General features: G+C 35.5%; 1 protein-coding gene across 3 annotated transcripts in view; it reads left to right on the forward strand.

Moving 5' to 3' along the window:
- The window catches only part of LOC115623389 (5'-AMP-activated protein kinase subunit gamma-1), a 72,345-nt gene that overhangs the window by 18,046 nt on the left and 27,721 nt on the right, over nt 1–26,578 (forward strand). Inside the window, exons 1-2 of one of the 3 annotated variants that reach the window (XM_030517694.1) lie at nt 5,385–5,570; nt 5,817–5,853. In XM_030517694.1, coding sequence (XP_030373554.1) covers nt 5,400–5,570; nt 5,817–5,853 — 208 coding nt within the window. In that variant the 5' untranslated portion in view covers nt 5,385–5,399. Of the gene's footprint in view, nt 1–5,384; nt 5,571–5,816; nt 5,854–11,329; nt 11,781–26,578 lie in introns of those variants that run through there. The other 2 variants (XM_030517691.1, XM_030517692.1) reach the window with 2 other exon arrangements.

The raw sequence follows: 26,578 nt of genomic DNA on the forward strand, positions 1-26,578 counted from the left end.
CAACAAGTATCTTATCATCTTATCTTTAGAAAGCATTTTAAACTCTCCATTGCAAAGCAACTCAAATAGGACTAAATTCTTCTCATAGGTTTCGACCCTACGATGGTGGATCATGACAGCTATATGAAATAGTGTTCTGTCTCGGATTTTTACCTGTCTCTCTTTAAAAGCAAAGCCTGAACTGAAGAAATCTTCCAAATACATAATACTATCTACTCATGTGGAAAAATTCCTCTTAGAGTTCTGATTCGGTCATATGGCTATGACTGTTCAGTTCTCAATATATTATTGCATTTACTCAGGAGGGGTACGTTAATGATTTATAACAATTATAAAACAAATTGTTTAGAATCGAGATAAAAATTTTCAAGAAACAGCAGTTATAAAATAAATAAGTTCTCATCGCACGTTTCATGTTCTCAGCTAATCAAAATTGCCAGATACTCAATTCTATATGCTAACTTTCCGATAAGATAATATAATTTCGGAGCAACAAAATGGTAGCTCCCAGTTGGCTTGCAGTCAATGGGTATTACTAATTGCAATCTTGATTTAAAATCTGTCCGCAATCGATAATTACTGCCACATTATTTATGTATTATTTGCCGCTTATTAAGAGAGAGAATTTTTATTTAGAAAAAAATTGTTCTTTCCAATAAACCAAGTGTGGAAATTTTGTACATGCTTTCATGAAGGGGTTGTGCTAGGCTAGGTCTTGGCTATTCTAGGACTAGTTTGTTCTAGGGAAAGGCTATGAAATGCTAGGCTAAGGTTAGGGATAAGGGTAAGGATAGGGCTAAGGTTAGGGCTTAGACTAGAGCTAAGGTTAGGGCTTAGAGTAGAGCTAGGCTAGGCTATGAAAAGGGCTAGGGAGCGGATAAAGGCTAATCTGCAGATGTTATGCACTAAAAACTAGACTAGAAATACAAACTTCGTTATGGATGAGAGATTTTGAAAAGAAATAATACTATGCTGGACAAAAATTTAATTGTCTGCTGTAGTTGGACTTTCGCCCTTAATTCTAATATTTAGTTCAGTGTCGTGAGAATTGAAATTAAAACTTCATTAAAGGATGCTCAATAAGTTAACATATTTTTTCTTAATCGTTGCTTTATAAAGCTGACAAAATCTTGAAGAAAATGCTTAAGCAGAGCATTTAATAATATTTTTGAAAAACATTCAACAAACATTTCTTTTGCGCATCAACACGAGTTTCATTTCATTTCCATTGCTGTCCGAAGGCTTTACATTTTGCACAAACAAATCCATTTCGAATACTATATAGTATATTTAATAATAACAACAAGCCTTTATGTCAACGGCACGTTTTCGTAAAAATCCTGTCTGAATATTTAAAATGGAAAATTGAATTTCGAAACAACAATCAGAGTCATTGTTTCGATGCGACGCGTCGTAGGCTGTTTAGTCGCAAACACGTTTGGAAAATAAAATTGTAGAAATTCTGTAAGTTCTCTATTTTTAGGCTTACATTATTTGTCCATTTGGACTTTTGCTTCTCACTTTGTGTGTAGATTGTGTATTTATTTGAAATATTTGTTCAACAAGTCGTCTGATGCCGTTAGTTTTTATTTTATTGTCAATATTTGCGCACTGTTGGATGGAAAATTTATGAAAAACAAAGACACGAGACACGAGCAGCCCCTCAGAACAGACCAACAAAACAAATACATTGTAAAAGGCATTAACGCTAATTAGCCGACTATAAGCTGGCGTTAAGGTTCAAATAGAAAAATGCAAATACGGGATAGGTACTAGATGGGGAAATGATAAATTAGATAATCGTAGATGGAGAAAAATGCACTCTAGTTAAGTTTGATGTTTTATAAGTGATTGCTTTATAATTTTTCCCTTCAATTTACCCCTTTTCGGGGCTGAAGTATGTGAATATTTCTTTGAAGAAGGTTCATGAAAAATACTAGATGGGGGAATGCTATGAATATATGCTCGTAGATAGACAGAAGTGCACTCTAAAGAAGTCGAGTACTGAGCGAATTATTTGTTTGACTGCTTTATAATTTTTCGCTTCAATTTACCCCTTTTTGGGGCTTAACTATGAGGATAATTGTGTGAAGTAGATTCTTGAAAAATACTAGATGATGAATGCTTTGAATAGATAAGCATTGATGGATGAAAATTCACTCTAAAGAAGTCGAGTATTTATGTGACTGCTCTTTATATTTTTTCCCTCAATTTACCCCTTTTTGGGGCTTAAATATGTTGATAATTGTATGAAAAAGGCTTCTATCTATGTCTAAACAAACAACTGAATAAAAATTAAAAACCGCTATTATTAATGTCCTTGATTTGCTGCCATAAAAACTTTATTGAAACATTCGCCCAAAAACAATGAAATGTTTAACAAAAATTGTAGTTTTAGGCCAACAGTGGCGCGTCCTCAAACCAAAGGGTAATGTCTTCGGTTGCTTGTCTATCGTCTTCAGCGACATGAATAAGACTGCGCCCCATGGCATCCTTGCCCATTGACTTCACAAGCCTGCGTCCCCATTCAATGGCATTAATGCCCTTAAATATCATGGGAACTACTTGTCCGGAGAGCATGTATTGCAATAGTTCTTCATAGTAACTTTCGTGAGCTATCTTCTCATAATGCTTCTGGAACACAATCTTGGGGGGGCGTATGACTTTCAAGCCCACCAATTTACAGCTGTTCTCATCGAAATATCCTACGATGGCTCCAGTTAGGCCTAGTTTGACGCCAGCGGGCTTTATTAAAACGAACGTATGCTCCATTTTTTGTTTGCTTAGTAAATATTACTGGAAAGGCAACTACTTGACATGTGAAAAAAAGGCTATAACTCGACAACTATTGAACTTAAATGGGGCTATGTGCACACTTTGTTAACTTTAATTCTTAGACTTTCCAAGATTTGCGCATTCATACAGACAGACTAAAAATGTGAGGCCTCTTTTGAATATCGTGATCAATCGATTTTTCTCTCTCGTCAAGCAGTAGTGGAGAACTTGCCCATCTCTTCACATTCGTTGCACTTGTTGTCCTTGCACTTGATTCCATTAACGAACTCTGGCCTCTATAGTGCGCTTGGGCTGCAGCTTTTATTAGTTGCCATTCAATCGGTTGTGCCGTGCGTCCATCGTTGTCGTCCCCCGCACCTCTCACCATCTTTTTTACCTTTCAATCACTTTTTGTCAATTTCAATTATGCGCCACGCCAAAGCAATCAGCGCCGTCCGTTCAAACTGTTCGCTCGCCCCACCCAGGCAACTTTGTCATATTTCCACCAAAGCGTTGAACTGATTTCATACTCTACACGAATAGGGCGTGTTCGATTTAAAACGTTTGACTATCTGAACGCTGATAGCTTCTAAAACAACCTGAGCTAGAGCCAACCAAGTGGACAAATGGGCTCTACTAACCATTTTGTAAATCGTGTTTATAATAAAATAGATATTATATATATATATTCAGCTGATATTGGAACAATTGGTTAAAAGCAAAAAATTGTTGCAGAAAGCTGAATTTGATTCACAAGTTTATTTCAAAGCTTTTCGAAATATCAATTCAGAAGTTTTCCGTTAATTCGTGTAAAATCGTATGAACAAATGAAATTCTTCGAATATTGTTCCTTTGCATAGCATAGTTATTGTTTAAAAAAAGGAACTTCTTGGTAACAGAAGTTGAAGAAGCGTCAGGAGAAACACTTCGTTTCTAAATAATATACTTGTAATAATAATAATAGTTATATAATATAATAATATTTACATGGAAATGTAAAGCTATTGGTTCGTTAATGTTATCTAAGAGGTGTAAGAATCCTCCGATATTGCTAGTTTTGGATGATTTCCATTAAACCAGCTGGATATATAGTAATAGTTTTGATAATAAGAAAAGTTCTTGACCTTTTAAAACATCTCTGAATATACGATCAGGCCTAGAGTTTGGTATGAAAATTTAAACAATGTTGAACATTACTTCTAAGCAGCCATGTAGCATTTAAAAGGCGGGGACTACCATCGATGACAGATCGATAGAACCCAACCATAGTGTCGATAGTGCCATTGATAGTTCTACACCCCTACCCTTGCTTCTTCCGTTACAGAGTTTTGTCAATTCCCTTCAGATAGATTTCCCTACATAGATTTAGTAATTACATGCCCCAGAACAGCATCAACGGATCCGTTAATAACACAGTGGGGGATGATTCTGTTTTTTTGAGTACAGGGTATTTGACGGTCGGACTTGCTCGACTATAACATACGTTCTTGGTAAACTTTATTCTATTGCAACGGTATATGAAAAGCCACTTTCTTCCGCAACAAACTGGAGTGTCCCAAGCATCTGAGCTATCGACTCCAATTGGGTGTAGCGTGTTTCGTAGTCGGAGAGGCCCCACAGAGGCAACAAGTCAATAAACTGCCGGCCGTTGGTGACGTTTTCCGACTGCGTGTGTTCGACTGCTCTCAATTTTTGTTATTTATTTATTTTTTCTTCAATTAAAGCCACTGGGGTCAAGGATTAATTTGTGTAGCCATGTGTGTGTGTGTGTGTGACCCGGCAAGCGTTTTGCGCACTTGTGAGTATGTGCGTCTATATTTTATTTAATTTTTTGCTCCACTTGAGAATCAGAAAAGTGGAGAAGAATGTGACACAAGGAGAAATCATCTTCTTCGCCCCCTTCTCTCTCCACTGCCGCCTGACATTCATTCAGTCATGGTCAGCAATTGTACTATATATTTACCTCTTTGGTGTTGTCGTTGCCGTTGCCTTCAGACAATGTCAACAATTATTTCATTTACAATTCGAGTCGCCGACAGACGACTATCTTCCTCATAAAAAACATCTTAAGAAATGAGAAACAAAAGGAAAGAAAGGCAGAGGCGCGCAATTAAAAAATATACATAAATTTCATGGCATACATCTGCATAATTCGCAATAATTGGGCAGGCGGGCGCTAAAGGTGCCATTTAAGACAACTGTGATTAAATATAAACAAATAAAAGAGTAACAAGAATTCCGAAAAAAGAACAAAAAACGCCAAACAATGACAATGAAAGTATTTTAAACATTTTGCTTGTCTTTTTACATTAAAACAGCTGTGCAAATTTGAGCTACCATTAAAGAAGAAACCCACAAAGTACTCTGTAGTATTCTATATATCACAAATTATATATATATAGCACAATTTATTCCAAAAAGATCAAACAAAAAGCTATTGTTGAGCATTTGCGAGTGAAGTGCGCCACCTAGCGTCTGGTAGCGTATTTACGCTACTGCCACCGCTGTTAACTGTGTCTCTGTTAATGCACAGACTGTTAGCAACATGTAACGTGCATTTGCCTAATCGATATATAATTTAAATACAAGCTGCTGTGCATTTTAAAATAAGTAAATAGTGCGAAATGTCGGCTGTCAAACGCTGGATTTATCGTCACACCCATTCGCACAATGCGTCATCGTCGGGGCCACCGCCCACATCGCCCACTGTTAAAACGCCGCGGGGTCGCAGCCACTCGCTCGATGTACAGGCCTTGCAAAACAGCGGCCTGCGCAACCTGATGCTCCAAAATAATGTAAGCAGCGTACATACAGAAATAACATATGTACATATGTATGTATGTATGTATGTATGTATGTATGTATGTAGGTGTAAAGTAATCTATTAGATAACAGCGCGCTGTTAAGCAGTTTGGTTGGGGGTTTGTGTACAAGCTAAACGCTCATGCGCAATTGACTTGCTCTCAACAGCTCTGCGCGCTCACTTTTAAATATATTTATTTAAAATATTACTAAAGATAGGTTTTCTTTTTTATTTGCAGCGTGTTGCGGCGCATCAACAACAGTTAGCTGTGCAGAGTAAGTATAAAGTTTCTTTTCCTTCTTACTACCACTTAGTCCCAAACTACAGCAAGTACCAGTATATTTATTTATATTTATATTATATTTACATTAATTAGCCTTTGCGTAAATGTTTACAAAACAACTTAAACGTTTTGTGTAAGTTTCTAATTAAAGTGTTGTCAGTTTTTCAACTGACAGAACATTGCCGCAAACAACAACAAAATATGTATCTAAATTACAAACGCAAACAAATAAACGCAGCAAACAGTCAGATATGCGATACATATGTACATAGATATGTATGTGTATAAACACGCATAATATGCTGCGCAAATTAACCTTGACTTTGAAAAACACAAACAAAAAAATCACTGACAACAGCAAATAACGCAAAAGTAAAACAAACAAACAAACAAACAATATAAAATGAAATAAAACAAAATGTAAAACTGACAACGCTGCTTGATGACTACTTTACATTTGTACTGCTGTTAAGGAGCAGCGATACACTGTTAAGTACTGTGTATCTTGTAACGCCATTTACATATGTATGTAAATGCGTTTGCGTTTGCAGAGTGTGGAATTAATTTAAAGTAAACAGCACAGCGCATTTCACAGAGTGCTGTTCCATGCACTTATCGCATTTGTGCAGCTGTTTCGTTTAATTGTTGTCACATTTTAGCTCAAATTTACTCTCTTATATCAATTCTCAAACGAAAATATTGGAATGGGGTCACATGGCTTAAACACCAATTAGCACGAAATGCTTGCGAATTTGCACATTTTACTTCCAGTGTTATATTTTGGGGTTGGTCAACATTTGTTTAAGATTTTAAGAGCAAATATCGAATTTAAAGAAATGGCGTCTTCGCTTACTTACACACTAAAACAAAATCCATTAAATGCAGACAGTAGTGCTGTTGATCTTTTGAATTTAGCTCTCGTTAATAAATAAATTCAATAAAGTTACAAAGCAATAAGAGATTCCTATACAAATACCATTTCAATTTGCAAGCAATGAGGAATTGAATTGTATAAAAAGGAGATAGAATTATGACAGGGTTAGGTTATTCCGGTGGACCGCCATTGTCACGAAAGCAAAAATTGGGGCTTAGAGTTTGCATTCGAGATCAGTTTGCAGATCAGTTTAGTAATTCAAACAAACTCTAAATGGAATATAAAGACGAAGTTAACATCCTCAGGAGCTTAAGCTTTTAAAGACGGATGCAATTTTGCCTAAATTTAATATGCATGCACTTTTAACCACTTCCGGTGTAGGGTAGAACAAAAAGTATAAATACATATATCTAAAAATTAATGATTTAATTACAAATCGCGTGAGTTTTGATTTTACGATATTTATTTCAGCGTAAATGGTTGCACTTTTCTTTTACATAATTCATAAAAATAGCAGCCTATTTACAGATTTGGACTTTGGGTTTCTCCTATTATTGTTGCGCCCAATTGTGTCGCAAATGTGCACAGCACACGAAAACAAAATAAAAACAACTGCTAGAACGGTATAATATGCAATGGCGACGATGTCGGCTGTTGTTCATAATAATTACAAACCATGTCGAGTGAGACAATAACAACAACAGCAGCAACACACACAAATGGCATATGTCATCATAATTTATGATGAATTAAGTAGAAACCATAAAACTGTTTACAATAAAACTTGTACTGTTAATATTATACTATTGCTGTAGTTGTTATTATACATGAATACATATGTACATACATATTTAAACTAAACACATTAACATTAACACATTAAAACTAGAGCAGAACATAACACCCACGCACACAAGCACAAGAAAAGTTAACAGCTCGCTTAAGGTACATAGTTTTAAAGAGAGGGAGGGAGAGTGAATGCTCTGTATGGTTGTTGTTCTTGTTATGCTGTAACTGCAAACTAACTGTTGCGTCCGGCGTTGTCGTCGCCATCATTCTTGTCCTTGTTGTTGCTGTTGTCTACATTTTATAAATGTATACACACATACCCTTTGCTTGACCTTGAAAGTTTTGTGTACAGACTGCAAGCGCAGTTTGCAGTTGTTGTTATTTATGCTGCATTTTCAATGTCATGCATGAAGAGAGAAAACAAAATAAAACAACCACCTGGTGCGTGTGCTGCAATACAAAACAAGCTTCGCTTCTGCTCACCTCCTCCCCCCATTGTCACTCTCTTTAACTCGATCTCTTTCACGCGCATTGAGGTTTTGCCCCTCAGTCTGTTGAGTTTTCGAACTTTACTTTTTCGGGTATTCCATTTTAAGGCGATTTTTGTTATTTTGAATTTGGTGTTTTGATGTTTATGTTGTTGTTGTTTATGTTGCCTGTCAGGCGTCGTATCAAGTGTCTGGCGTTTGCAACAGCGATGACGTAATGCGTTTTATTCTTCGTTTTTGCTCGCCTGTTTTTTGTGCCAAGCTGAATCATGTGTGACGACCGGCCGGCCGGCCGGCCATTTGAATGCACAAGTAAATGCATATTTTTTGCTTAACAACATTCGATCAGTTTACAAAATTAGTGCGCTTCGGTTATATGAGAATGTACATAAGTTATCGTGTAATAAAATCTATGTATGTATTTAAAGAGAGAGAGGGAGAGAGAGTGTGTAAATAGTTCAAATGTTGATATTAACAGAATTTTGAATTTGGATTGTTTGCCAAAATGCGTTTCTTTTAAATGTGTAATTTGATGGTTATTGTCATATAAGTATATACATATGTACTACTTATACTTATGTACATATGTATGTACTTTAATGCACTCATGTTTGCACAAGCACATAAGCACTTTAAAGTGTCACGTCATCTTGTTTACACAAACTGTTTAAAAATTGACAAACAAGTAAGTCATTATGTGCAGGCCCCCACAAATAACGGCAAATAATGACATTGATTTCGAAGGCGATTGTCAGACGCACTGTCTCGTCGGCGTCGGCGTCAACGTCAGCATCGCTCTCTATGTGGGTGTGCATCAACACTAGAGAAAAGTGTAAATACGCGGACACAGTAAAACAACCGCTAAGAAAAAGCGAAACACGATAATAAAGTTTAAAATGAGCAGTCGTTTTTAAAGAAGAAATAAACAAGCACTATAATACTTTAAAATGTTGTTTTTAAGAAAGTGTTTTACACTATTTTTTTAATATATTACTTAATATCACGTTTAGCATTTGTGATAGCCAACTTCATTTTTTTAGTCAAGTCATTTTCACCAACAGAATCAATTTACATGCATGGAATATGGTAGTTTTTTAGAAGGTTATCCCTTGTTTTTAGATCTATTATTACATTTTTTCAAAGAAATGCGCACAAATTTGTAATTGTTTTGTGCAAAGAGTGTTCATTATCCGTCCGCCAAGCTTGAACCAAGGGAGACTTATTCTAATGAGCTGTTTTCTGAATAAATTCGAAAAGGAGGAGTTTATTTTGCAGTAAATACGCATTCTCTTGAACCTGTGTCATGTCTAGAATTTGCGTCATGTTCTTAAAAGGTAGTACTTGCATTATCAATATGCTGTCGAAAGTCTTATAAACAAAGAAGTTAGACACTAATTGTGAATTGTGAAATGTTTAAACTGGAACACACACGATCTTTAGAACATAAACATACAACAACGTTGTTAATAACATACACTGCGTTTTGCAACTAAAAACAAACAAACCAGAGTTTACTGTGCTGTAGTCTATATACATATATATATATCTGTATAATTACAGATGTATATGTATGCACATATTTACGTGTATGTATGTATGTATATATAAAAAATAAACCGCAACATAAGTTGTCGCACACGCGAAAATCTTTTGATTTTCCTGCACCAAATTTATGAACTTAGCAATAAAAGACACTCACGTCACGATGCTGCGACGAGCCTCAACAGCGAAAACGACTAATGGAAGGGGGGTAGGGGGAGTGTCTTAACACCCACACAAAAGTATATCACGCGTTTTCGCTGTCGGCGCCAGCACCAACAGGCAGACAACACAGACACAAGCACGGAAAAACTTGAACGAAATGAGACAGTTCTGTTGTAACCGCAACAACAACAACAAAAAATTGAGTGTTATAGCCGGGCATGGGTGAGAGACTTTATAGAGCAAATAAGAGAGCAAATGCTTAGGGGCGCGTTTAGACTTTATGTTTTTGTTTTTGCGTACGTGCCGCCTTGCACATACAACGACAAACTAGTAATAGGAACAACAACAGCGACCAGCCGGGCAAGAAAAAATTATAAAACATTAGAACAATAGAATAGAAAAACCGAAATTTGTAAATTTCCAAAGACAACCCAAACAGCCGCTGGTTGTTTTCCGTTTGTGCGTGTATTTGTAGCTGTGTTGTAATGAAGTAAACAAAAACAACTAAACAAAAAAGGTCTGAATGGTGCCACTACATAGATACATAGAAATTTCCCTAACTCATTCGTGCCATGTACTTGTAGAAACGAGCCCCTCGACAAATGATACCTCTTTTTTTAATACGTAAAAAATGAGTGCCGCGTTCTCTCCAATCTATCGATAGAAAGAGAAACCTAGTTCAGTATCTGCCTCATCGATCGCAGCCATCCTACCTGCAATCTCTGTTGAGTCAGCACGAGCTGACCTCTAGTGACCGAGAACTGACCATTTCAGTACTACAGGGTACATATACACACTCGCATATGGATGTGGTTGTGTAAATGTGTGCACACCCTTTCTCGAAAGTGCGTGAAGCAAACAACAACAACAACTTTCATGCTCTCTCTCTCTCTCGATGCGCTGCCGCTTTCTCTTTCATGCGCAGAACATTAAATTCGCTGGAAAACTAACCTATGGTAGCAAGAATAGCCGAAATAGCTATAAAATTTAACAGTACGCTGTCAATTGGCAGTCAAGGCTGCTCAGTTTAGAAGCACTCGCAAATAAAAGTTTATTCAACTAACCGAAAAAATCCATAAAAAATTGATTCAAATGTAGTTTAATGTTGTTTCAAAACAGCGAGCATACAATTTAACAGCGCCATTTAACAGCGCTTGCTATCGTCTGTTATCACTTATCTTGCCTTTCTACCTCTCGCTTAATTTTTTGTTGTGCTCACCTTTTTCTGCCTCTGTTACACATTTAGTTACGTATGTATGCATACTCGTACCTACCAGCCCATATACATACAAACATACGTATAGTAAAAGAGTTCCAATACATAAACATTTCATATGCTTGTCGAAGTTTGTTGTTGCCGGTTTTGCGCACACAAATGCACAAACACACACACACACACACACAGTCACATGCATAGGTACATAATGTGTACGAATTTATATGGGCAGGCCACATGGCGGCTACGTCGTCGTCGTCAGCGGTGCCGCCTTTTAGTTCAATTTCAACTGCCGGTCGTGTTAGACGTATTTTCTCGCCAAGCGTGCTACGATGTGATGTGCGTTAATAAAAATTTAATTACATAAATGTCAAGTGCAAGATTGATTTTTGGTCAATTCTCATTGAAAAATAAATAAATAAAAAACAACAAAAAACAAAAAGTGTTCGCATTTAAATGCCTTTCGCAATTTCAAGCGTAAAGATTAGCTGCCAATTGGTCTGAGCGCGTGCTCAATTATTATTAATTATATGCCGCCTCTATATAATTATCAACAATATTTGTTAGACATTTTTCAAACAACGAAACAAAAAAAACCAATTATTGTGAAAAATAACAACAATATAAAACTGGATTTTCTAAAGCGGTTCCAAATACTCAACAACCAACAATAACCATAAAAAATATTTTTTAAAAAACACATTTTCAAGCAAACACACATGAATATGGATGAGCAGTGCTAGCAATGTGTGTTTGTTAATAAACAACAAATATTAAATTAAAGCCGTCAGATGTGCGTGATAGGAGCAACGAAGAAGTTCGTCTAAAAAGTGCCATTAAACTTAAAGGTTTGTGATCAGAAAATTAAATAACTCTGAAACAACTAAAATGTATATAAATGTTAATAAAAGATCGTCAGTGAACTTTGAAAAGGAATCAATTTAAATTAATCAAACAATGAGGGGAAATTTCTGTTTAAATGAATTTTCAATAAACATTCAAATTCAAATAGAAATCAAACACAAATGTGCTGTAAATTTACAAAAGACTGCAAAATATTTGCATTTTCATTTCGAAATGCTTGAAATGTTATCCAAAACTGTGTCGTTTTTGAACAATTTTCTGCTGATCCTGAAAAGTGCAGCCACTGCCTGAAGAGTTATTCAAAACTGAAAAGTTTATCCGAACTATTGTGAATAAGTAAAGCTGTTCTGGTAGGAATTTTGCCCCACCCATAGGTACTACTTGGAATAATATTCAATACAATCTTTCTATTTATGAAAGTTTCAGTTTTTCTCCAAATCAATTTAACTAATTTATGCGGATCTAGGCCCGATTTGTTTCTCATATCTAACATGAATTGATGCGTAAGTTATAGGCAATGCTTAAATAATAAAAACCTTAATTAGCTTCAAATAAAATACACACAAAACTAGTCAAGCCCCATATTTTCTGGTCTAAATGGGGCGCTATAAACAATTAATTTAACAGATTACAAACAAGAGAACGTTGAGCTCGACTGTGAACAAACTTGCTGTGGATAGTGTAGTTAATGTAGTTCAGGAATTTTAAACCGTATTAACAAAATTCTGTACCCATGTATAATAAAAGATACTCGTGTTGTCTAGGGAATATAAAAGTTCCAAATGAATATATACATGTACTCGCGTATATAATTATAGCGCCACATGTGATAAAATGTTTTTTTTTTTTCTTTTTAAAGTTTGTATTTTATTTGCATTCAGTTTAGCAGAAAACAGAAATAATAAAAACCGGCAAAAGTTGTGCTCTCTGATTTTATTTGTTTCTTAATTTTTGTTTTGCCTTTAGTTGCCGCACAGCATTTTTTGAAAGCCACAATAACAGCCATTCGAGTCACAAAAGTGTTCTCGAATTTAGAAAAGAGGAATAAAAGAAAAAATAGCAAAATTTGTTTGATTTATAACTGTGTGGCTCTGTTTCTTAGTGGCTGTGACGCAAATAAAACGGCATTTTCCCCCCTTTATTAATATATTTTGGGAGGTTGTTTTGATGGGATCGACACGCACATGTTTTCATATTTTTAAGATTCATAATTAAATCGAATTCATAAAGCAACCCCAAATGATCTGGAACTGCAGGTGTTGAGAGTATACATATGTGCACATTAATTTAAATCTTTAGCGCTCTTATTTGCATTTCATTTATTTATACAACTCTTAATTGGTTATCAAACTGAAAAGTTGTGGTGGACACATGATTCATAATATATTTTGTATATGCATATACTTAGTAGTTCTTCTGGCTTCTGTATCTTTGTCTATCAGCACTATTCGGATTCATCATATCTGCATCTTCGTTTGATGACGATGGAGTGTTTGGCTTTTGCCAGAAATTTCTGGCATTTCGTTTTCGGTTTGTGTTTGATTTGTTATTAGTTTTTAGAAACTTGTTTCTTAATTGCTATTTTCGTGTAGAGATTTTATTATGCATGAATAATGTGGCGCCTTAAAAAAGTGATTGCAATTCAAATTTGTATTTATGCTGTTGAAGAGGTAAACGGTAAACATTTAAGTTCAATTTCAAGATCACTATAATGAATGGTTCGTTCATTCATGCATGAAGAACTATAACTGTGATATAAATAATTCAGCACGCATTCCCAACTGATTCACAAAACTGTACGAAATCTTTAAAAATACTCACCAAATTGCTGTGGAATTGAAAGCGTTTTCTCAAACCTGATTCGCAGATTAGCATTATGTATCATCATTGATCTTTAAGGAGTTAGGTAAGCGATTGTTGAGTTCGAATAGCTGCGAATCTTTAAATACCCTTAAATACCCGCGATCATCAAAATTGTTGTCTATTTTTTCAGATAGCTTTCTTTATTATAAAAACTGCTAAACAAAGGCATAAAGATCTATTTTAAAATACATTTTCCCTCTAGGAACAGCGTCTATTACAATGGCTTCTATAATTAGAAAATCAATGAATGCAAATTTGAGGGTTTAGTTAATGTGTATTGTTTATAAAGTCCCAAAAATAGGGTCCCAAAATAGGGTCACGACGAGCATATATGTATGCATCTATCTATCTATTCTAATATTATTTATTCAAAACTCAATTAATCAATCATCAAAATGTTACCCGACCTATCAGTCACATTTTCGTTCTGAAATTCCCGTATATTCAACATTTTTCAGATTCAATTCTTATAGTTTATGCCAATATTTATATTTTTTGTTACTTAACATAAATTTAATTCATTTTAAGTAAAATAATCATTGCAATGCTAATTAATCGTGTGAGCGCTTAATTAATCATCTAGTGTATACCTTCTATTTATAAAATACAGGTTTCAGTTTGTCTAAACAAAATATTTATAGTAAATACAAAACTAGTCGACTAAATACAAGTATTATTAAATTTTTTGATTAATTCTATCCCGCTTTTTTGAGAGTTCACTCAGTACTTTTAGATTTTAATATTTGGTCACATTTTTCATTAAAATGAAGCGTTTAATATTCATTTAGCACGTATTAATATATTTTTCAACTTGATCGATTTTTCCATATTTATATAATAATATTATTGTTGATTTAACAAAACCGCCAGTATGCTCAAAGAATAAGTTTAGAAGCACAATTTGCTGAAATGTTGAAATAAATCTGAAAAATCCATGGGAAATTATTGCGATTGATTTTCCCAGCATATCTAATTGTTTATGTTGGTTAAGCAATCGCTATGATTTGGAACCATAGAACCAACAAACTGCCTCAAATGTTTATTGATATTGATTGACTGATTGATTGTGAGGCGCCTCACATTTCACAACCATGCTCGCTACTGGCAATCAGCTGTGGAAAAAGTGCTGTCATTCCGACTATAAATAGGTACCGTCCCAAGCCTACAAGAGGTCTCTGCGTTGATAACCTCTCATTGTCATATTCATATCTGTAGCATACAATGTACCGAGTATATATTGTAGTTTACAATTTGTTTTTATACATTGGCCAGAGCCACAAAGCTGGCTGGCAATCGGAAATAGCTTAGAGTAGGTCAGTTTTTCATAGAAAACAGCGCAATAAACATACAAAAATACACTCGTACATACATACATACATACATATATGTATGTATGTACATGTACACACAAATAAAGAGGGAATCCATACAAGTTGAAGCGCATGAACAATTTTTTAGAGATTAGCGCACAAAACTGTTATTATATTATTGCTGTTACTTTTGTTGTTTTTCCTGCATTTTGTTATGCTTCAAATAAATTCATTAGCCATGCCATTATATTATACATATTTAGCAGCTAGTGCGTGCCAAAAATCAAAAATATACCCATACAATACACATTTGCCATCTGTTGCCTCACAATTCAAATGAAATCGTACGAGTATTTACAATTTATTTTGCACAATTGTTTCCAATTGTTTGTGCCAAGTCTTGGACACACATTTCCATATCTAGATGCCGGCTGCAAAACTAAAACCACCAACAATAACAATAACAACCCAACGTGGTTTGCTTCGGTCCACAAAGAATTTTCAGAAACGAAAGGAAAAAAAACGGTATGCAAGAAAAAAAAAAAACAACAAAACCCAAATGTGCACATTCAAGCGGAAGAAGAAATTGCGCAGCGCAGAAATTTGTTCGGACAACTATAGGAGGGAGGGACGGGGGTGGCAACAGAGGCAACATAATACGAGCACAGCACAGGCACAACAAAAACAACAATAACAACCACTCACTCGGCAGCACACCTTACACTCAAAGAGTGGCGTGCGAGCTGAAAAGAGAGCGCATAACAACAACTCTGCCTGAGATGCGAAAATTAATTTGATTTTGCGACGCAAAAGAACAAAACGAAAACCATCCAAAAATAAAATATAAATAAATAAATAAAATAGAACCAGCCCTGACTGACAAACACACTTCTTCTGTATTACGACTATCTGTTCTGGATATATAGTATGTACATATTCGTCTTTAGCTGTGTGCTGTGGCGGGCTCGCCATTCGCTCTCTACACTCTCGCTCTACACTCTCCCTCTCTGTCGGTCAGACAAATGGACAGACGTCTTGATGTTTCAGAATGCAACATGAGAAGGGAATTAGGGAGTTTTGAGTGTTGTGTGTGAGTGTGTTTCGTATCGTGTGAAGCATTCTCACATACAGTAGGTGTGTGATGTCGTGTGCGTGCGTGTGTGTGTTTGTGCAGAAAAAAATAAGTACGTATTAGAGATGGGCACGGGCCGGCTATTTTCGGCCCGACACGACACGGCCACGAAATTAACTTTTAGAAACACGCACGCGCACGCACGACGAAAATTTTTCTTAACACGGCCCAACACGGCCCAACACGAACTTTTTATATATTAAATATAAAAATTTAAAAAAAGAAAAATATATATATATGTACATAAACATTACAAATTTTTATTCAGAAAGATTATCTTATCAATATTTGAGCTAAGAAGCCGAGTACGTCGCTCATTTAAAATATGTCCAGAAGTGGAAAAAACTCGTTCGCTTGTTGCAGAGCTGACAGGGATATTGAGTATATGCCTTGATAATTGCCTTAGCATTTTAAATTTTGTTGATTTTTTCCAGAATGTTAGCACACAAATTCCTGGATCAACAACACTACTTATATAATCATCTATTTCAATATCCATTCTTGACCTGTCCAATTAAATTTTTATTTTAATTATTAGTGTCCAAAAATTCTGAAAAGTCGTGTTGACTATTGGGTGCTTCGTTTTCTTATTCAAGTGTTAAATCGTTATTTAAGCTATCATTTATATTATTTTATGACGTGCCCCTTTTTATCGGGACTTAAAAAGTTCATTTCCTTAAAAGATGGATTCAAAAATAGCCCCAATAAATGAACTGTGGTTGGTTCAAAACGTTTTTTTTAAAGAATTTAAGGTTAGATTCTTTAGTTTTGTTATAACAGCAGAATCGACAACGCCCCAGTCGCAGTGGTTCTTCAGCTTTTCAGACCACAACGCAAATATAACAATTGTTGATTCTTTTTCAGAACTAAGCTTCTCTGAGCATTCTTTAAATGGTTTGAGAAAATTGAATAAGTCATGCATCAGGTCAAAGTCAATCCCTGAAATACGTTTTAATTCATTTTTTTCCAGTAACAAATGCTGGATTTCTAATTTAACATCATAAATGCTATTTAGCATAATATAGATTGAATTCCATCTTGTGCTTACTTCCTGTTTTAAAGTTTTGCTCAGCTTGCAATTAAGCTCTGAATGTTTAAAATATTTTACCAATTTTTTAACTAAATTAAGATTGTGACAAGAAAGCGTTTTGTGGTGGCTAAATGCGGAAACAACATTTGAACCATTGTCTGTTAATATGACACTACTCTTAAGACTGTTTCGTAGCTCATATTCATCAAGTATAGAATTGACTTGTTCCAAAATATTAGATCCTGTATTAGAAAGTACAAATTCTTTTACACCTAACATAGCAACTTTAAGTTCAAACAAATCTGTAATATAGTGGGCACTAAGACATATGAAAGTCCGCTGTGTATACATATCTGTCCAAAGGTCGGTGGTAAATGCCAACTGCTGCTTAGCGAGGTCAATCTTAAGCTTAGCCCTTATATTATCATATGTCACAGACAAAACTTTTGTTGATAATGAATTGTCTAAAAATGTATTTAGCTTGTGTTCTAAAATATGGGCAAACGCTAAAAGTAATCGAATTATCGATATATTTTGATTATTTACCCAACATTCGTTTTTTTATTACTTTAGTTGTTCATTTTATTTCGTGCTATGTTCGTGTTCTTTCGTGTTTCCTCGTGCGTGTTTTGTCGTGCCTTTTTGGCTCAACACGAACACGCACGGCCACGCACGAAATCGGAATTTACAACACGAGCACGCGGGCCCACGCGTGGCACGAAGTGCCACGACAAAAAACACGGCCCGTGCCCAACTCTAGTACGTATCCCAAAGATATGTTGGCGTCATTTGAGGCCACTCAAATACTTTGCTTACACGTTACGTATTCGCCGCGTTTGCCATGGCCTTGCTGCCTTGACGGGCCTTTGGGCGTAGCTGGTGTTGGCTTACAGGCATATGAATATTCTCCCATATACTATATATCATACTATAGTAAATGGTGGGAATCAGGTGGCCACCTCATTAGCATAAAGTGGCGTCATTTCGTCTAACAGTTCTGTTTACATTTGCAAAACTAGGCTTTTGGTTTACAACTCTGACAGCTGTATTTGATTTGGAAAATTCCACCTTTTATTCCTTGTTTACAAAACTCGATTGTGCCGAAAGCATAAAAACTGTCACAAGAGGTACTCACCAGAATCCAAGGTCTAGCTCAACCAATCTATCAAATTCCAAGTAGCAGTTTTGACACTAAACAGCATCATGATAAACCAGTCTGCAGCGTCAATAACAAGAAAGGCATTGCCAATTCCCTTAGGTATGCAGCTAGTGGACTCACAATAGCAAAGGTCGAGCTGCATTAGTGAGGAATTCTAATTTCACAGAGCAATTTCCGCATTTACTTTCACACGAGGAAACATCTTTTTATCAAAATAGAATCTCCCTCTCCACATCGATCTGCAATAATGCGAAATCGAAATAGGTAAGGGTTCCTAATTGCGACAAACGATTAAAGCCTTTGGTTTTACGTTTTTGAAATATGAATGAATTCGAAGGTGAGAACAGGCCTGTAAGGCCTAAACAAACATTTACAAAATTTGGCTCTACAAGAAAGTGATTATTTGTCTAATGAATTGGATTAACAGCTGTCCGCTTGTTTCTACATATTTAGCAAATGTGTTGTATATTATTTTTGTGCCAAAAATAGTTTTTTTTAGTGCCGAAAGAAAGTGAAAAGGAACAAATTTTTGAATATACTTGTAGTAGAAATGAAATGCAGCATTACAACAAATATTTACACAAAGAGTGTATTTTGTTTGCACTTCTGTGCTGCTTCTTTTTCTTTTATGCTTGCACTTTATGCCGATTCTTAACCGTTTCTTTTATAAAATGTAATTGGTTGGTTGTTCTAAATATTTAATAAATGTATTAATAGGCCTTGTGGTCTATCGAAATAGTAGTTTTGTTGCTGGATTTCGAAAAAGAGTTTCAACTTGAAACAATCAAGCTGCCATTCATGAATAGCCTAAGTGATTCATATGGAATTTAATATAAAAGCACTAACTAGCGGTTCCACAAGTCTATAAAACACAAAGAGAAGAGTTAAGGTTTATAGTACTGCTTTTTGATTCTATATTATTTATTGTGAGTAATATCATATCTCAAAGCCCAAAACTGTTATATAATCCCAGTTGCGCGCATAGGAAAAAGAAAAACTTGTAAACTTAAACGCTTAACCAGCTGTGTAGGCCCTAAATTCCTGAATACGTTTGATGAACAACAACGAAACATGAACGTAGTATGCGAGTACGTATCTGGGGCCATTTGAACGAACGCCCAAAACCAAAACCTGTTCGCTACCTGAATCAGCATTATTAACCACTTAAAGGTCATTTCAAAGCCACTAGACCACTACTAGTCCAGTGTTTTTGTTTGTTTGCCTCTGCATTTGTGTGCCCTTTTCGAATTGTGTTTTGTTGTTGCTGTTGTTGTTGGTTTTGTTTTTGGTTCATTGAACCTTATTTATGCCCATAATGAAAGTTTTCATATAATTATTGCCCATGGACGTGGGCCAAGTTGTTTTTGTTCAGTTATGTCATAGCCAGACGTCGAAGTAATCCAATAAGGCGCAATACAATAAGCGTGAGCCGAAACTGTCAATTGTCGGGCAGCCTGACCAAAATTTATGTGGGCTTAGCTTTATTACTTGGCCAAAATGTTTCTGACGTTTGCTGACTCGCTTCGCTCTTATCGGCCCTAATTGAATTTTTCCGCTGGTATTTACATCTCAATCGCTATCTGATTGCTGTTCGTTTGTACTTGAGCATAGCCATAGATTGCACATAAACACAATTATACAAGCATATATAGTAGTATATAGATCTATATAGTATATTCTCGTACATATGTTTGTTGGTAGTTACGGGCTCTGAGCTCGCGCTTAACGACTCGTGTTGTTGTAAGTTGTCTAGAGGTTTGTAATGTTTTATTTTTCTGGGGTCAGTTGCTGTGAATTGGGTCAAGTAGAGGAACTTACTAAAACGGCAATTAAAGTTTTGTTCAATTATAGAACAGCAACAAAAATTTAATTCATATAGCTGCTATTGTTGCCATATACCACAGCTCTAGAAAACATGCTTGTTTTTATTTTTTATTGCGTTTAACTGCATACATTATACGAATACAGGGTGGCTGGTAAGCTTTACGGTATTTTATTTCCTGTGTTATTCCTAAAAGATAATGGAAGCATAGTTTGTTTATTAACAATAAAATATACAATATCGTTAAATTGAAAAGAAAGTAATTTGAAACCTTTTCTCATTACATACTTATACCCCAAATAATATTAATTCTTTGCGTCATAGCTACGTACCAGAACGTTTGAACTAACTTTTGATTTTGAAGAGCCAGCTTGTTCTTTGTCTTGTCAAGAATCCGATTAGAGTAGAGAGAGAAGTCCCATTTATATTAATTCCTATCTTCATAGCTCCATACCAGATGAAGACTACAGAAATGTTTAGCTGTGCGTCTAACTTTTCATTCATCCGTTCAGCCGTTTGAACGTCTGAACGCTGATAACTTTTGATTTTGAAGAGCTAGCTCGTTCCTTGCTTTGTAATCAGTAGAATATAAGAATCCTATTAGATTTCCAACCATACATTTAAGTTGAAACAGAATTTATTTGTGTACCTCCGGCATATTCAGAATTTCTTTACTAATATTCTTGGCTATGGAATGAATACGCCAGTGAGGGCCTCAAGCCATTCGGCTTCTTATCAGGATAATTAAGGGCTGGGTCACCACAACAACGCTCAATTACTGTAACTCATTGCTTAACAAAACACGCACACACACACACACAAACACACACACACACAGGCATAGCCATAGCAATGACAAAAGCAGGCACGCCAAAGCGGCAAAAACTGGATGTCCTTGAACTGTTTCGCTTGCCTGGCATTCTCACACCTAGTCGTCATCCTGTCCCATGAATTGACAACGCGTAATGTCGCCCGCTGAGCAGTTTCGGCTGAAACTGAAACTTTTAGCCAACAATTATACGCACAACGACAACAACAACAATAACAACAAACACATCAGCTTAATTAAGGCTTACAACAGCTTTTTGTTTTGAAGGCCTGTTGGGGCGTGTTTGCGAAAGCCTCTGCAATTTGTTTTAACCAAAACAATTCACAAATTGTGCCGCTTAGTAAGTCATGTCCACATTAAGGGTTTATAAACATCGATAAGTCCGGCATTATTGGCAATTGACTTGTCGTATATCCTCTTGGAGACGCGCCTTCATGTCAAGCTCCGTTTTTATTTCCCGCCTCCGAATTGCAGAAACAACGAAACGTGCTCTTTTGTGCATTAAAAAGAAATTATCTGAAATCAATTGTTTGTCAGTTTTAACACGCAGTCAAGTATCGTGTCTAATGTATAACGTTTTCCATATACCATATACTATAGATATACAAGTATACTTGTATATATGTTTATCAGAATGTGTGTGCCTGTTTAAATCAAACAACACACCCACTTCTATTGTTGAACATTTGCATGCACAAGGCAACGATAGCAAGCTATTTATAAGCCATATATATATATATATATCTGCTTTATATCTGAGTATACTATATAAACTTATAGGCGGTTGATAAGCTGGCAAATAAATATTGTCGCGCTGTTCACACTGTGCCTGCCACGATTATTGAACTGCTGAGCTTTCACATCTAACCTTGGTTTTGGAGCAGTGCATCGTGACAGTTTGTACTCACGATGTACTCACGATCTCCGCGACGTACTTGTTTGTTTGTCAAAAATTTCAAAAAACTCTGGTAGAAGTAAAATCCCTATAATCTATTACTTGATATAGCTCCCCTTTACTTGAAGCATTGTACTTAGTCCCGGTTCTGAGTGGACTTTTGAAAATATAGATAAATTGTTAAATTCTAGGTAGGCACTGTGTAGTTCCACTGTGTAGTTCCAATTCTTATTTAGTTTAACAATATACAATATAACAACCATTGCCTTGAAGGGTAAAAAATCAATTTAGGCTTTCAATGGGCTGTGTATTCAAAAGTACTTAAAAATATGTAAATCTTTACATAGTTTCTAATGTTTTTAATTGCTTTTCAACTAAGTCCTTTGAGTCTGACATAGGCAAGAAAGGAATGCTAAAGTCGAGCTATAGCTTTCTTTCTAATCAACCTATCATAATAAAACTTGGAATACGGATATGTATAATCACTAACTGGATGTGACATCCAAATTTAAACATTTTCTAAATTCCAAGAATAACGGGAGTTATAGAAAATCGCGAATAGCGGGGAAGTGGGGAGTGCATCGGGGAAAATGAACAAACTTGCCCTTTCTCGGGCGTAGGAGAATCTGGATACCAACTTTGGTTATTCTAGCTCTCATACTTTCTGAGATCCTTGCGTTCATACAGACAGACGGACAGACAGCCGGACATGGCTACATCTCTGTGGGGTCTGCCACGCATCCTTCTGTGTGTTACATGTACACTCGCACAAAACTAATATACCCTTTTACCCTTTGGGTACAGGGTATAAGAATACTTGGCTTTTAATCAAAAACTTCTTTAATTAAAGGTAAAAGGTATTCGCCCTGCACGGTTTTTCATTCAATTTGTAATCCGGATGCGTCCATCTATGGAGACACTGGCCATACCGGGGCACTCCGAGTTGGATTACTCTGTTTAGTTATTTCCTAATGCCTCTTAATTTCTTTCTTTTTTCCAAATGGGTAGCCTGATTCGCCAAATTCGCCGATCCGTTTACGTGTACTTTCATTTTAGAAAGCCCTTCCAAGTGCATTCGATAAGCACTCGATTTTCTACAAATACTTTTCAGATTGCGCACTAACTGAATAGTATAAGTATTAAGAGCCCTCAGTTATGTCACAAACTCAAAGCCCCCTTGACTTATTGGCTTTACACGTGCAAGTGCAGGTTGGAATTATCATTTTTGCAAGGCCGTAAAAAAGAGACGAACAAACGCATTTCTGCATTCGCAATTTACAGTATCTCGTCGTTTTTAAGGTCCCCCCTTGCTTATCATGTCGTTCTTGTCGTTCTTGTTGCTGATAAAAAAAAGTATTAAAATGCTCGTAGTTTGTTTACTTTGCACGGGTTTGTTTATGGTTGGAGAAATGTAAAAATGTGCCATAAGAACAACAATAAGTTAGGCATTCAGGCGAGCAAGCAAACAAACAAATTAATTAACTGAGTTTTTCTACGCGGCGGAGAAAAATGAAAAATTGCCAACCGAGCAACATTTGGAGGCTGCTGGCCCAAGCAGACAGGCCATTTTTTTTTTGCAGCAACTAATATTTGTTTAGTGTACATATCTGATTTGAAAATTGTTTACAAGTTTACTTAATTGGAATTTTACACAAGTTACGTGCGACTTAAGTCTATAATGCTGATTTCAACGACACTGACGCTAAGATACATGCCTGAACACGTGCGAGGAAAACACAACAATGCTACAAAGTTGGGAATTATCAGATTTTGAAACTCAGCCTGAATATTTAAGAAAGCTCAGTCAAAAGTGAATGAACATTTCAATTTTTCTGGAAATACAAAGCAAGATCGAAAGCTAATCTAATGCTGTTTATAGTAGATCTGGTAAATCTTTCATTGGATAGTTGAATAGTGGATTGCAAATTATTTGGTAACGAAATTATTTTGCAAACTTGGTCATGCACTATTTGTTGGAGGATTTTTTAAAAAAAAAAAAGTAAGCGAACACAGAAAAATGTATTATACTTGTAATACAGGAACATATTAATTATAAGACAAAAAGATATATAGATTAGATAAAGAGATAAATAATACATAGATAGATGCTAGATAAGTAGATAGATAGATGCTAGATATAAAGATAGATGCTGAATAGGTAGATAAATGCTAAATAGATAAATGCTGAATAGATAGATAGTTGCTAGATAGATAAATGCTAAAAAAGATGGGAAGATAGTTTATTAGATAGAAACTAGGTAGATGCGAGAGATACATATATAGATAGATGCTCGATGGATGAATATATGCGAGATATATAGATAAATTCCATTAGATAGATGCTAGATAGATAGCTGGATATATATTTGTATTGATCCATAAAATATAGATAGATATATAGATCGATAAGTGAGAGAAAGTGTATCTTTATAGCCATTTCATTTATTTTATTCACAGACTATGCTCTTCAACTAAATTGTGACGTGTGTCTAGGGCTGTTATCCGTTCCGATCTTGTTCAATTTCTAGAACTATGTGAAAAAAAAACCTCAAATCTGGCCGATAGACAATTTAAGAGATTGTCGCTAAAAAATTTTTACAAATACTAAAAACTTTACATAAAAATGAAATATTTCTACAAAGATTATCAAACAAGCTCTTCTTTTCGCGTTTCTAAAGTTTGACGAGTTTGTGGGCAAATTATTTGCTTGTCTGAACGGCTTGAATTAGGTCCGATAAACCTTTTTCTACAGCTTCTGTTTCTTAAAAAGGAAGTAGTAGCTGCTTCAACCTGAATTAGAATGTCCTGCCCATTCACAGTAACGTCACTATTACAAAAATTAAAGAAATAATTCGATGTCGATATGCTAATGGAGATACCTAATATGATTTCTGAAAAGGGAAATAGTGTGGTTTGCGGCTTTATGTAGAAAACTGTTGACAGAGTCAAATGACATCCTTTGTATATCCTTCGTGACAGAACCGTCAAGCTTTCATGACGCCCCCACAATTTCTTTATGAGGAGGCGGGCTTGCCAGCATTTTCATTTGACATGTTCTTGATTACGCGCTTTGTTTTTTCGTTTGTTTTTCACTCTGCCAGGCTCTACAGATTCCCTTCAGCCTGCCTCTCATTATTAATCCTTTGTTTGGATTGCTGATTAAGAGATGGCAGAAATGTTGGTCCCTGCATTGAGGAATGGAAAATGTGAAAATAAATTGCATTGTTGGCATCAGTTGTTGCTGGAATATATTCCTACGTATTTCTCTCATTTTTTTGTTGACTTGTTAAATTGTCGCCATTCTTCTGCTAATGCGCTAAATGGGCCGTGGGTTGCCAAGTTTCTTATTGACTTTCATCGACAGCCCCCAGCCAGATAACCAAGATTAATGCCGTTTACACACGACACAAGACGTTCAAAGACGACGAACCATGAAATCTAATTAGCACGTCTTTAAACAGCTCATTGGCCACAGCTGCCCCAAGTCTGGAAGCGTTTGCTCCTCAACTCAGAGCAGAACCGAACCATTTACATACATTTTCATTGACGTCAGAAGCGTAAGAAGCTTTGCTGCGAGCAAGCAGAAAATATTACACACATCACACACCTACTTACAAACATAGTACGTAGATACATACTAAGTATATAGTACATGTGGCGTACAGCACTCTAATAAATTATCGTACTAGCTTACGAGAACCACAAGAACAGCGACCACATATTAATAATAATGGCTGCCTATTTGGCGCAGACAACATAAAGCTCAAATATCGGCTACAAATTACTTTTAGAGACAACTAAATTGGCTTTCTGCAGCCCAAAACTGTCCCATTTAAATACTGATAGACACGTATACCCATAGAGGGTAAGAGAAGCAGTTTGGCAATATTTTTCCCCTTCTTTCCATTTACTTGGGTGAGTTTCTTTTTGAAAAATAGCCATCATTTTTCAATTCTGTCTGCAAAGTCAAAAGTTGAGAATTCTTGAGTAGGTCAAGAGCTGCAATAGGGTTGCCACCCACATTAAATGTCATAGGAACTCTTGGGAATTTAAAGATTTTGTTTACACTTCAATTCGTCATCTATCGTGAGGAGTATGTTGCTTTTTCCAAACAGAATTTAACTTAGCGATTTGAAAATTAAGTTAAGAATGTTTTACGTTTCCATTTAGACTGATATTATATTATTTTTGGTTTAGGCGCCTTAAAATGTAAATATGGCGATTTACAAGCAAGCATTTAAGCGTTTATGTGATGAAGTGGGATATATATACAATATTGGTAGAGTTATCTTAGTCTTGAATGCAGTTGTTTTCAAAACAGTTTCTTAGCATCAGAGTAAAATTTGTTAATAAATAATAATTATACTCAAACAATTTTTGAAGCAGACGTTTTCAAAACAGTGTCATAACTTCAGAGTAAAATTTTTAAATAAAGATTAATTACACTTAAACAGATTTTGAAGAAGGCTTGTTTTTCAAAACAGTTCCTTAACTTCAGAGCTCAATTTTTAAATAAAGAATATTTATACTTAAAAATTTAAGAGTCTAAATAACCATGTTTATTGATTTTCCTTCTATGTACTCTACAAGTATATTCTTTGGTTGATGCATTTCGTTTTTTCATTTGAAAATCACCTGATATATCACTAATTTAATCAATTTTGAAATATGTAGTGCTTCATTATTTATTTACATTTGCTGTAATAAATTTTTCTAAAAATTCTTTATCTCTATCGGAATTT

The sequence above is a fragment of the Scaptodrosophila lebanonensis genome, unplaced genomic scaffold (genome assembly GCF_003285725.1).
Source record: "Scaptodrosophila lebanonensis strain 11010-0011.00,11010-0021.00 unplaced genomic scaffold, SlebRS2 tig00000053-arrow-pilon, whole genome shotgun sequence".
In the NCBI taxonomy this organism is placed as follows: Eukaryota; Metazoa; Arthropoda; class Insecta; order Diptera; family Drosophilidae; genus Scaptodrosophila; species Scaptodrosophila lebanonensis.